The 12560-nt window shown below is 64.4% G+C and overlaps 1 protein-coding gene across 1 annotated transcript in view; it reads left to right on the top strand.

Moving 5' to 3' along the window:
- The first annotated feature begins 980 nt into the window (after window positions 1–980).
- Window positions 981–12560, top strand: part of FAM20C (FAM20C golgi associated secretory pathway kinase) — a 30508-nt gene continuing 18928 nt past the window's right edge. The window contains exons 1-2 of the mRNA XM_080671739.1: window positions 981–1684; window positions 3246–3424. Of these exons, the coding sequence (XP_080527865.1) occupies window positions 1104–1684; window positions 3246–3424 (760 nt within the window). The 5' untranslated portion in view covers window positions 981–1103. The remainder of the gene's footprint in view (window positions 1685–3245; window positions 3425–12560) is intronic.

Here is a 12560-nt window from a genome sequence, read left to right on the forward strand (position 1 = left end):
GCTCCGCGCTCCTCCGTTCTTTCCGGCGACAGCCAGCCACCCCTCCCCTCCCCCTCGCCGCGGCGGGGGCGGGGGGCGCAAGGTCGCCGTCTGGCGGCGCAGACGCCCAGCGGCTCCGGGGAGGGACTTGGCCGGGTCTGGCCCTCGGCGCGGGGAGGAGGCGAAGAGCTGAGCTAGCGGCCGGGCTCGGGGCGGGCACTGGTCCGGGGAGCAGCGAACCGGCTGGAGGGCCCTGGGGACAGCGCGCGGCGAGGGGACCCGCTCCCGCGGCAGGAGCCAGGCCCGCGCTCCGCCTTCCGTCCTCTCCCGAGCGGCGCCGTCCTCTCGGCGAACACGGTGGGAAGGCGCCCTCTCCTTGCGGGCCCGGAGCTGCAGAGGCATCGCGGGGCGCGGCCGAGGGGTGGAGAAAGGAGAGGGAGCCGATCGGCCGGGCGGCAGTGACTCGCGGGGCCGCGGCTCCGCCAATCTGCGGGCGCTGACGCGGGGGGCGGCTCCGCGGCGTTCGGATATCTGCCCGCCCGGGCGCGGGCATCGCGAGGCTCCGCCGTGGGCACTGCGCTCGGCTCAGCGCTGCACCTGCCGGGGATCGCCCGCCGCTCGGTGTGCCCCCCGCCCGCTCCGCCTCCCCTCCGGGTTCCCGCCTCCGGGCCGCAGCGCGAGAGGGCCCAGCCCTGCCCCAAAGAGCCGCCCGGCCCGGCGCCCGGCGCGGCCAGCGGAGCCCGGATCGGATTGCGCCTAGTCGCCACCGCCATCCCCAGGCCGCGCGCCCCGGCAGGAATGGGACGCCGCACGGGGCTCCCGCGCGCCTGATGAGCGCGGCCGGCCCAGAGCCGGTCATTCGACTGGGCCCCAGCTCCGCGGACGAGGACCCTTGGGCCCGGACGCGGAGGGCGCGGCCGCTCCGGAGAGGCGAGAGGGACCGACCCGGGATGGCCCGGCCGGCGCGCGCTTGGGCGGTGGGCGCTTCCCACGTGGCGCGGGCCTGCGAGCATCCCCGGAGCTGGTAGCTGCCGGAAGCCAGATGGACCTTGATCCGTGTGGCGCCCCGTTCGTGCCGAGCCAAGCCTAGAGGACGCGGGCGGGCGCTCCGAGGCGCCGTGAAGATGATCCAGGTGCGCCGGTTCCGCGTGCTCGTCCTGATGGTGTTCCTCGTGGCCTGCGCGCTGCACATCGCGCTGGACCTGCTGCCGCGGCTGGAAAGGCGCGCGCGGCCCCCGGGGGAGCCCGGCTGCTCCTGCTCGCAGCCGGCGGCCGAGGCGGCGCCCGGTTGGGCCCAGGCGCGCGGCCGCCCCGGGGAGCCCTCCGCCGCCGGCGACGCGGGCTGGCCCCACAAGCACACGCTGCGCATCCTGCAGGACTTCAGCTCCGACCCGTCCTCCAACCTCACGTCCCACTCGCTGGAGAAGCTGCCGCCCGCCGAGCCGGCCGAGGGCGCCGTGCGGGGCCAGGATTCCAGGGCGCCCAGACCCCGCGGCCCGGCGCACCGGCCTCTGCTTCGAGACCCCGGCCCCCGGCGGCCCGCACCGCCGCCCGGCCCCAGCGGGGACGGCTCGCTCCTGGCCCGGCTGTTCGAGCACCCGCTGTACCGGGTTGCCGTGCCCCCGCTGACCGAGGACGACGTCCTTTTCAACGTGAACAGCGACATCAGGTTCAACCCCAAGGCGGCGGCGGAGAACCCCAACTGGTGAGCGGGTCCAGGGCCCGGGGTGGGCGCCGGCAGGCCCGGCCCCTCAGGCAGCCACGCGCCCTTTGAGAATAAAGACCCACCCGTGTGCCTTCCCCCAGAGAAGGCCCTTCCTCGCCCTGGGCACTGTGTGCGGAGGCCCACGGCGGGAAGGGAGCTTGTGGGCCCCCATCCGCCACCCCTGCCTCTTGTCCCCGCTGCCTTTGTCTCGGGAAGGGAAGGGCTGCGTCCCTGAGAGGGGCAGGTGTGGAGCTGCTCCCGGTCTGCCGCCTAGGCCGCTGGGCAGGGGAGAAGGGAGGGTCCTCCAGGCCCTGGTCCCGGGCTTGGGAAGTGGGGTCAGGCCCCGAATGAATGATGAGCTGCGGGGGGAGTGAGGGAGAGCCCACCCTGCCCCTGCCTGGGAGCCAAGCCTGCTCTGTGCGGACTTGTCACTGAGGACCGTTAGCTAGCGGAGGGTGTGCGGGCTCCGAAGGGCTCATGAAGGGCTCTCCCAGCCGCTGTGCCAGTGCCGGCTGCATGGGGCGGCCGGGGTGACAGCTTCACGGGGTGACAGCTTCACGGGGTGACAGCTTCGGAAACTGGGAGGAGCATCCGCCAGAAGCATCTCTGTAAACTGTCCTGGTCTAAACCCTCCCCCCAAGGCCCTCAGCGGCAAAGAGCAAGCTGAGCAGATGCTGCAAGCAGGGTGGTAAAATATTAACCAGCAGCGAGGCCGGCCGGAATAAACAGCTACCTGGGGAGGTTACCCAAGCCGGGGACGGCCAGGAGCCCAGCCCTCTCAGAAGAGTCTTCTCCTCGGAAACGTGGCCAGGCCGTGTGTGGTGTCTGAACGCCCCACCGTGCATGCTGGGGGCCTTCAGGGGAGAGAGCCCAGAGCCAGTGGTCAGGGGGGAGCCCCACCCTTTGTGTCCACTGTGGTGGGGACTTGGGGCCGGGAAGGCCACGTGCAGGTGAATTAGACCTGGGACAAGTCCACCTTTCCCCCCAGCCCAGCAGGAAGTGGGGTCTGCTCTCCCCAGGCGTGTGAGGACAGCCTCGTGGGTGGCAAGTCCTGCCTCCTTCCCCTCTCTCCACCCACGACTGCCCTCGTTAAAAGTAAATTTAGTCGGTTGCGTCAGCCTTAGCCCTGGTTGCGGAGCCAGAGCAGAGTTCCCAGGGAAAGTTTCTGACAGGCTGGGCGTGTCAGACTTGCACACAGTCTGTGGTCAACGATGAGCTCGGTCTCCCCCCCGCCCCCGACCCAGGAGCCAAGGCCCCTCGCACCCTGAGCTGACGTCATGCTGTCTGGCGGCCTTGGTGACCCCAGGACAGACATGCTGGGGCCTCGCGCTGAGCTTCTGGTTGCTTCTGCTTAGTTGCAGCTGTCTGTGGGGCTCGGGGTAAGTAGGGATTACGGCCTCTAGAGATGTGATTAGTCCTTAGAACAGCAGCCACAGGAAAACGCAGACCTGGCACAGAAGCTGCGTCTGTTCAGACCCCAAGTTCAAACCTTGGCCGCAGCGGCCGCCTCCCCTGGTTGTCCGTCCGCTCCCTGCTGACTGGGGTCCCTTCATCTCCGTAGGCCGCACGACGGCCCCGAGGGCGAGGACTTCGCACCCACGGGCGAGGCGGCCGTGGACAGCTACCCCAACTGGCTCAAGTTCCACATCGGCATCAACCGGTACGAGCTGTACTCCAGGGACAGCCCCGCAGTCGATGCCCTGCTGCGGGACCTGGGTGCCCAGAAGATAACCAGTGTGGGTAGGTGCCTCGCTGTGCGTGCTACGGGCGTGTGACTGGCATGCAGTGGGGCTGCGGGCCGTGCCCCAGCTGGAGCATCCCCACCTGCCATCTGCAGGCCCGGAGGAGGGGACAGGTGGCGTCAGGCCACGTGCAGGTGAGGGAACGTGCACTCAGCCCTTCCCCAGCTGAGGAGGGCACAGCTCCCACCACCAGCAACGAAGGGACACCTCAGGGGCTGTGCCCCTCCCTCCGTGGGGGGCTCGGGAGCGTCCAGCGCCTCCTGGGTTGGGCGGCTCCAAGCTTAGCCGTGCCCTGCCCTCCCGTATGGACGGCGACCCGGGTGCAGGTGCAGCCCCGCACTCTGGTTGGCAGGCAGCCGCCCGGAGCACCTTGGGATCTGCTGAATCGGACAGAAAGGGCAGCGGTTACTGGTTCCGGGAAAGCGTGTCAGCAGTGGTGTCTGCCGCGTGGAGGTCTGAGCCTTTGATCTCGGGCCTCGGGAAGGCCCCAGTGTCTGCAGCGGCTGGAGATGCAGGGGGCTGGGCAGGTCCCTGGGCGGGAGCACCGTTCCCAGCGGGTGCCCGCCTAGCGGGCTGTGAGTGAGGTCTCCACGCTGTGCACGGGCAGCAGTCCTGGTGCTGGAAGGGCGCCAGTCGCCGGGGGCTGTCCTGTTGCTGACCGGGCAGTTAGGTGCGGCCTCTGAGACAGGCAGGTGAGCTCCAAGTTCTCTGGAGTCTGCTCTGGGCTCTCTGCCAGGCCTGAGCTGCTTGCTGAGGGGAGGCAGACGGGCGGCTCCTCCCAGCATGAGAGGCTCACCCTGGAGCAAGCGGTGGTCTCCTCGCCTAGCGTGCTGCCTGGAGGAACCCCAGAGCCACTCCTACGCCCAGCGCCGCCCCGCCTCCCTGCTGACCCCGCCGGTTCAGGGCTCGGGCCTTGCTGGGCAGCAGCGAACGGTGGGGATTGTCGGGGAGAGCCTCCGCCGGTGCCCCTTCCCTCTGAGAGGAGTGTGGCTGCTGGGGAGACGCCCAGTGTCTTGCCACCTCCTCCGTCTTCTCAGCAGACGTGCGTGGGCACCACCTGCACTTGGGCCTGACCTGAGAGTCCCAGGGCGACAGGAGGACGCATTCGGACCAGGAGCAGACGCTTTAAGCGCCACATAGACCCCGTCCCGTCCCGGTGTGTCCCGGAGACTTACCGGAGTGTGGGCTCGGCAGGAAGGGCGGGGTGGGCGGGGCTTCCTGCTGAGAGACTGCCTGCTGCTGCCTGTGTGCTCTTCCCTCCGCCTCAGTTTCCCCACCTGTCAAGTGGGCTCGTCTCTCGGGACGTTCGCATCTTATTCTAATAATGTGGTGAGTGTGAGCAAGCCGTGAAATAGTAACTCGTGCTCGGCAGCCTGGGCTTCCATGCCCCACGCCCCACCCCCACCATGTCTAGGGCAAATGCAGGTCAGGGTCAGGGTCAGGGCTGTGAGGGTGCAGAGGTTGGGCCATCTCACCCTCAGAGAGCAGACACCTCCCAGCCCTCACTGGACACGCTTGGTGCAGAGGGCAGGGCTCCAAAGCCAGGGGCAGCTGCGGGGAGAGAGGGGGGCAGCTGTGGCGGGGGCACTGCTGGGGGGGGGGCACCTCCAGGGCTCACAGGCCGCTTTGCTGATCCTGGGCACCTTCCTCCTCTCATCTCTGCAGGGGCCTGGCCTTGGGGTGCCCCTGCTCTAGGGTTTTGGCTGAGGGTGCCCTGGTGAGAGTCTCTGCCCGTTGGGGTCCTGGGCTGTCTGAGCTGATCTACTCACCCCCGACTACAAGGTCCTCCCCTGTCTGTTCCTGGGGCGGTGGGTCCGTCGGAGCGAGGGCGGGTCAGTCAGGGTCACTCTGCAGGTACTAATTGGGCCACAGGTGTCACCGATGGGACTGGGTGCCCTGCCCTCCATAGAACATGGGCCTGGTTCTGCCATTCGCCAGCCACAGTAGCTTTGGGCACACGGACTGACCTCTCGTGCGCATGGGGCACCGGGTGGTGATAACCTGGACCGTAACCTCCAGCTTGCAGATCTGAAATCCAAACAGCCCATTCGATAGCAAAGGCCTGGCTCAGCCTGAACTTGCTGGGGAAGCCTGAGCCGGAGCCGATGAGATGTTGGCTCACTCGCAGTGGGTCAGGGTGCTTCTCGGCTCTGCCCAGACCCAGGCAGCTGAAAGTTCCGAAATCCCCGAGCACCAACATGTCTGCCTGCAGAGATTGTGGAGGACATGAACCCACGGAACGTACTTCACGGGGTCATCGCGAGGTTCATGAGGAAAGGAGAGATGAGACCAGCGGGGCCGAGTCCCTACGGGGTGGGTCTCTGTGGAGTGATCTCCGTGGGGGGCCCGAGCCCCTCACCCGGGGCTGCCGTGGGGAAGGGCCTCGGCCGGAAACTTGCCCCCTCCCGCTGCCTGGGCCTGGAGGTGCTCCCGGGCGAGTTCCTGTTGGTGAAAAGCCCCCTGGGCCTGAGGAAGCAGGGAGTCCTCCACCTGTGAGCAGAGTGAGCAGCATCCAGGGGTCCAGGGGTCCAGGAGACAGGGGTGCAGGCCCGGCCGCCTCTGCAGGGAGCGGAGAGGAGCTGGCCCAGGGCCAGCGGCAGGTGTCTCCCGTGACCCCACCCTCCTGGGAGGTGTTGCCCCCAGGTCCACTGGACATTTGGTTGAAAACCCAGCTGCTTGAGACAAGCCCTGGCTGGGCCCTCATATAGCAGGTCCTGCCAGGCACGTGTGGAGACTGGGGTCCCCGGATGCGAGGGTGTCCGGGTGGGAGCTGCCTGCTGCTGGGGCCCGCCCGGCATTGCTGTGGCCGGAGGTGGGGGGCGCGGCTTCGAGGCCCCATGGGGACCCTGGATGGCACCTCCTTTACGGGAGCCCAGAGCCTGCCAGGATTTAAGGGTTCGCATCCCCATCCTCCTGAGCATGAAATGGAAGGACAGGAAGCCAGAAGTCCCAGGGACCGCAGTGAGGGCATAGAAAAGACCTCGATTTAAAGAGCCAGAAACCCAGCCTTCTGGCTGCCACCCTGCAGGTAGGGAAACAGCCTCCGGGAGGGGAGGCTGGCCTGAGGCTGGGACATCCCTGTGCTCGGCGGGCGGTCACTCTAATCGTCCCGTTGTTCACATTATTACACCTGAACCCCAGTGTTGTTTGGGGGAGTGTGATTCCTGTGACGTTCGCGACGCTTTCTCACCGGATGGTCCCCAAAGTCGCCAGCTGAGAGCCACCGGCAGCTTCAGAAGCGTGTGTGGCCAGTGGGGCTGTGTTCATGGCCAGGCTCCTGGCTCCGGGCAGCGTGGCTGCCTTCGAAGGCTCCACATCATCTCCTCTGTTCAGCTTGGACTGGGGCGTGAGGCACCTCCCGTCCGCGCGGATGAAATCACCGCTCTGCACGGTCACAGATGCGAAGAATCAATGACACAGTTAATGGCTCTGATCTTGGAATGACTTACAAAGGAGAAGCCACGTGGCCGGAGAGGACTGGAGCGGCCTCTTGCCGGAAATGCCCACGGGTCAGGACAAACCCTCGCTGGTCCCTGAACCAAGGAGAACGCCCCCCCCCCCCTCCCGGGACAAAGTCCTGGGCCCTGGTCGAGGCAGCAGGTCGGGGCTGACTGGCTGGAGGAACAGGCTATGTCGGGGGCAGCCCTCAGCTGCTGCCCTGGGTGCCGGGGGCATGTTGCCTGCCTCCTTCCAGCACCATGAAGGCCACAGGGCGCCTCCCGTCCCCAGTGCAAGGCGGCCGTGAGTCTCGTGTCCGGACCCTAGAGACAGAACGGAAAATGCCCAACGAGCCAGACCCCCCAGGCCCAGCGCTGAGGGGCCATAGGTCGTCCCCGAGGGGGCTGAGCTGAACGTGAAGGCAGCAACAAGCAGAGCCCCTCAGTGCTCCTGCAGCCTCTGGTCCAAGGTCAGGAACAAATGCCCAGCCCGGCCAGCGTGGCTCAGGGGTGGAGCACTGACCTATGAACCGGAGGTCACGGTTCGATTCCTGGTCAGGGCACATGCCCAGGTTGCGGGCTCGATCCCCAGTGGGGGGCGTGCAGGAGGCAGCTGATACATGATTCTCACTCATCGATGTTTCTCTCTCTCTCCCCCTCTCCTTTCCTCTCTGAAATCAATAAAATATATCTAAACAACAACAAAAAGAACAAAAGCTCTGCCAGCACTGACCCGGCGTCCCTGCCCTGCACCTGCTCGCTCCGTTCAGCGCAGACGGCAGCTGTGGCCCCGAACCCAATGGGGGTTTGTTCCACTTGTTCCTCGGATCCCAGGGAGGAGCTGGTTTCCACCTGGCAGTGCACTCAGTTCCCTTTAAGAAAAAAGTTTCCAGAACAACAGTGAGCCATCTTCCAGGAAAGTGGGCGCCGGGCAGCAGTGATTTCGGCTCCACCTTCCGAGGGCGCGGGTGGTGGCCTGAAGTCAGCAGCGCTGGCAGGTCCAGGTGGGTTAGTGGTCACGGGCATCTCGGTGCCAATGAGCCGTGAATTGCAAAGCATCATGGAGACCTATGAACGTGTATTAACATGTGCCATTAATGATGCATGTTGTTGATGACCATCAATCAATGTTAATTACTAACATGTTACATGCAGTTGGGGATGTGACTTGAGGGTAACCAGGAATGACTGTGCTGGACGAAGGGTCTGTGGCCGGAGGACTGGAGAGCAGGACATGCACGGGGGCACCGCGAAGGAGTGGCCGAGGGTGGGTGTGGAAGAGCCGGCCTGGATGCCCGGATGCCCTGTGTGCTGGCGACTGGGTGGAGGCTGGGGAGATGGCGAGCAGGTGGCAGATGATGAGGGGCGCGGTCAGCGAGAGCGACTTCCAGGGCCACGGCCGCGGGATGTGCCTGGCCTGCTGCCTGTGGGACCCTTCTTGGGTCCCTCCCCAGGGCTGAGGTCGCTGTGCACGGGACCCTGGAGCCCAGCCAGGTGAGGGCCCTGGCAGCTCCGCCCCAGGCCTTTGCCTGCACGCCTGGCTCCCCCTCGCATTGGCCTTGCTCTCCTGGGACAAGGTTGCCTGAAGTCGCCAGCCTCGGTCTGTCTGTGAGAGGAAAACCCAAACCCACCCACCCCTCCTGCTCACGGCTGGTCTGTGCCCAGCTCCGCTGCTGTGGCCCTCAGCCCGGCCACCTCCTGGGACCCATCCTGCCAGGGAGAGCGGGCTGCCCATCTGGGCACAGGCTCCTGGGCACCTGCCTCTCCCCAGCCGGCCTTTGCCAGGACCCCGGGCAGTGAGGTGTGGGTTTGCAGGGAGACAACACCGGAATTCAGAGCAGAATTTGAAATGTCTTTCCTCGTGGCCCTAGCATGGCCACGTGAGAGGGGGATGCCGTGGGAATGCAGCCCGCAGAGGAGAGAAAGGTGGTGTCCAGGACGGGGTGATGGCTGGCATTTCTGGAGTCCTTAGTGGAGTTGAACGCCTTTTAATTTCTAACTAGTGTCCTGGTGCACGGATCTGTGCACATTGAAAGGAAATTAATTAGAAGGAATATTTTAACTTCACTATTCGCCCTTTCTCTATAATAGAAGTGTCAACCGAATTCACAATCGACAATGACAGATCGAAACACACACGTGTGATTGGCGCCAGCAAGAGCTTTATATGTATCGTGCAAGTGCGAGTCAACTTAGCCTTTATTACCTATATCTATATCTATGTCTATATCTATATCTATATCTATATCTATATCTATATCTATATCTATATCCCAGCGACTGGAATGGCGGAATGACCAGTGGCTATGACCGCACTGCGGCAGCCAACCAGCCTGATCTGGGCCCGGATTGCCCCGACCCCCCCCCACCGCCGGCCTGGCCCCCGGTCAACCCCCAACACCCCATTCGGGGGCAGGACCAGCTGGCCAACCACCCGCAGCCCCTCCCCACCGCTGGCCCGGCCTCATGGGCCCCCATCGGGGCAGGCTGACCAGACCCCACCCGTGCACGAATTCATGCACCGGGCCTCAAGTATAGAATAAACTTGCTTAATTAGACCTGCTTTCTGATTTTGCTAAACTTTTCCAGCCCAGTGAAGCACCCCAACTTCTCTTTCAGGCAATTGTCAGCAACACAGCAGGAAATACCAACACGAAGCAGATTATTATTGTAGGTCACGCAGGGAGAACAAAGGGTAAAATATTTAACGGCAGCAGTGTCTGACTACATTCTGTGCAGCGAGAGAACCTGAAGTCACTTTCAAGGTCCACCATTTCTTACTTCCGTTCAGTCTGGTCAAGTTTCTAAGCTTTCTAAATCTCCGTTTTCTGGCTAATGAAAAGAAAACAGAATTCTACCAAGTCTCCTATCTGCCGACTCCAGGACTTCTGTGAGGATCAAGTGAGATGAGGGATGGGACATGCTTCACAGACATTTGGTTACAGTGTGAAATGTGTGCACCTGGCTCTGAAGCAAGTCGTGTTCCTGGGCTGAAGAAACACCAAGGAGGCTAGTCCCTAGGGAGAGGAAGCCGGGTGTTATGTGACGTCATTACCCGGCGCCCACAGTGACCCTTCCGGGGCTGGGCCGGGCGGAGCTGTGGGCCGCATTTTGCGCCATGGGGTCTTGGCAGCGTCGGCTGTGATGTGGTGGGGTGTTGCTCCGGGGTGGTGGCGGAGCCTGGGTCCCACGTGGGGGAAGCCGAGTGTTGGTTTGTCGGCACCAGGTCCGTGGTGCCGTTTGTTTTGAAATGGCCAGTGCGCATCACGGCAGCTCCTGTGTTGAGCGTCTGCCCCCTGGTGTTCAGTGCGCGTCATAGCTGCCGGTCGATGGACACTTGGCCTTTTGCATCTATACGTTACTTGTTTGCTCCGTGGGGACCAGCAGTGCCTGTGGATTGGCTTCCAGAGCAAGAGGGATTAAAGCGGCCAGGTTTGCCTACTGTTTTGTTACTAAGAGAAGCCAGCGTTACCAGCCCTGGAAGAGCGGGGGCTGCCTCTGATTGGCCCGGGAGGGAAATTAAACCCAGTGGCCCCAGCCGTTACATGGAAATGGGGACGTTGCGGGGAGGGGGGGGGGCATCGAGTCACCAGTGTTTCAGTAGCCACTGCTGTGCTCATCTTGTTAAAGGCGCCGAGATTGTTCATGGTGAGAGGAGAGAAGATTAAAGTCACCTGCAGCTCTCGGGAGAGAACCTCCGTCCACCCAGCAGGGCTGTGCTAATAATCAAGTCACGGGCAGCTGCCGCGTCCTTCACGCTCGGCATGTTGGGAGGCCGCGTGGCACTCGGTCCCTCGGGTATTTCCAGTGTTTTGCAGGGAAGTGGCTTTGTGTCCCCGAGGAGGGCGCAGGCTGGTACAGCCACCGACGGACCCGCGGGCACAGGGATCGTGGAGCCTGAGAGCTCTTGGTCCTGGACGCCAGGGCCAGGCCCTTGGACACAGCCGGCGTGGCCGCAGCACACGCTGCATTGGGCGGCGTCGGCTGGTGGGGGCGGGACCTGGAGGCAGGGTCTGGGCTTGGCGCTCAGGGGCCATGGGCCACCGACAACCTCAGGGAGGTAACTCGCTCCCCGTGGCACCCTGCCGTCCCGGGGTGTCCCGTCGGGTGCTCTCCCGAGGCGTCAGGGCGTCACCCCCTCGTGGGGCTGCTGTCCGAGGAGGTGGGTGGGTCTCATCCCCGTGTCACAGGTGAGCGGCCCCTGCAGCCAACAGGGCAAATAATAGGCTCCTGGTGGTCTGGACGCCCCCAGGCCCCATGGAGGAGGCTGGTGGCACCCTGAGCCCCACTTAACGAAGGGACACGGAGGTTAGGGAGCGTGAGCTCCTAGGGGCCCAGCCGTAGGGGCTGAGCGGACCGGCAGGCTCAGGGCTGCTGGTGGGGGGCAGCTCCTCAGCCCGGACGGAGCCCTCTGGGTGCAGGGAAGGGGAAGACAGCAGGCAGGTGGGACGTGCTTCCTTACGAACAAAGCAGCTGCAGCCGGCTGGTCGGGCAGCTCCTATACGTGCTCACACCAAGAGGCCTCGTGCCGATTAGGGACGCCCGTGCCACGTTAACACACGTTAACACCAGCAGGTTCCATGAGGGGGGGCCACACAGTGCCCATGGCGTGCACGCATAGGGCAGGGGCCTTCCCCGGTGACACTGCTGTCCTCGCCTGCACGTGTGCCCCTGGGACCCGGGGTGCTCTGGTCAGGGCCCCACAGCAAAGCTCTCCAGCAGCGTGGCCGCCTGCACGGCGACGGCCTCCCGCCTCAGCCCTGGTGTGTTCTCAGGTCGTGTCCCCCCTCCCTGACCTCAGCTCCGCCTGGGCCCTGCAGCCCTCCCTGACCTGCAGCAGCCTCCGGTCCTCCGTCCTCCACACGCTGCCCTCAGCGGCCCCTTCCCTCGTCTGTGCGGACGATCCCCACGTGTGCGCCACACGCTGGCCGCCTCAGGCCGGCTCCCGGTCTGTCCTGGGGCATCCAGGCTCACCTGGCCTCACCTTCACCTCCAGGCTGTTCCTCCTCCATCAGCTGCTCCAGCTGAAACTCCGGGGTCACCCTAGTCTCTTCTCCCCGCTCCATACCCCAACACTCCCTCCAAATGGCTCCTCTATCCCAGATAGTTCTTGAATTTTCTCATTTTCTCCATCTCTTTCCTCATCTCCTCCAGCCATCCCCCACCCCCGCTGGCCTCCACCCTTCAGCCCTGTAGTCAGCTCCCCACACGGAGGGGACAGCACCCACCTGCTCCCATCCCTCCTGCCCTCAGGACCAGTGGCCTCCAGAGCCCACCAGGTGCTGCAATGTGCCCGGCTCTCTCCTCCCTCCCTGCCCCGTGCCTTGCTGACCACCCCCTGCTCTGTGGGGGCAGCTTCAGTGTCTCCCCAGGGCGGCCTCTGAGGGCTCCTCCTGGCGTGGACCTCTCCCCCACAGCCTGAAGCCTCTGGGTGCTTGTGAGTTACGGTGTCTCACCCAGTTGAATGTGGACCCTGGTGGGGACATGTTGCCTCGCATCACCCGTGACGTCACCCTGTCTTGGGTGGCCTGGGCCTCCCCGTGCAGGTGACAGGGCTGGTTGGCCAGCTCATCTCCTGTGTGTGTGTAGCTCTGAGTGTAACTGTATGTGTGTAGCTGTGTGTGTATAAATGTGTGTGTAACTGTGTGTGTGTGTAGCTGTGTCTGTGTGTGTAGCTGTGTCTGTGTGTGAGTAGGT

Source organism: Plecotus auritus (assembly GCF_963455305.1).
Source record: "Plecotus auritus genome assembly, chromosome: 6".
NCBI lineage: Eukaryota > Metazoa > Chordata > Mammalia > Chiroptera > Vespertilionidae > Plecotus > Plecotus auritus.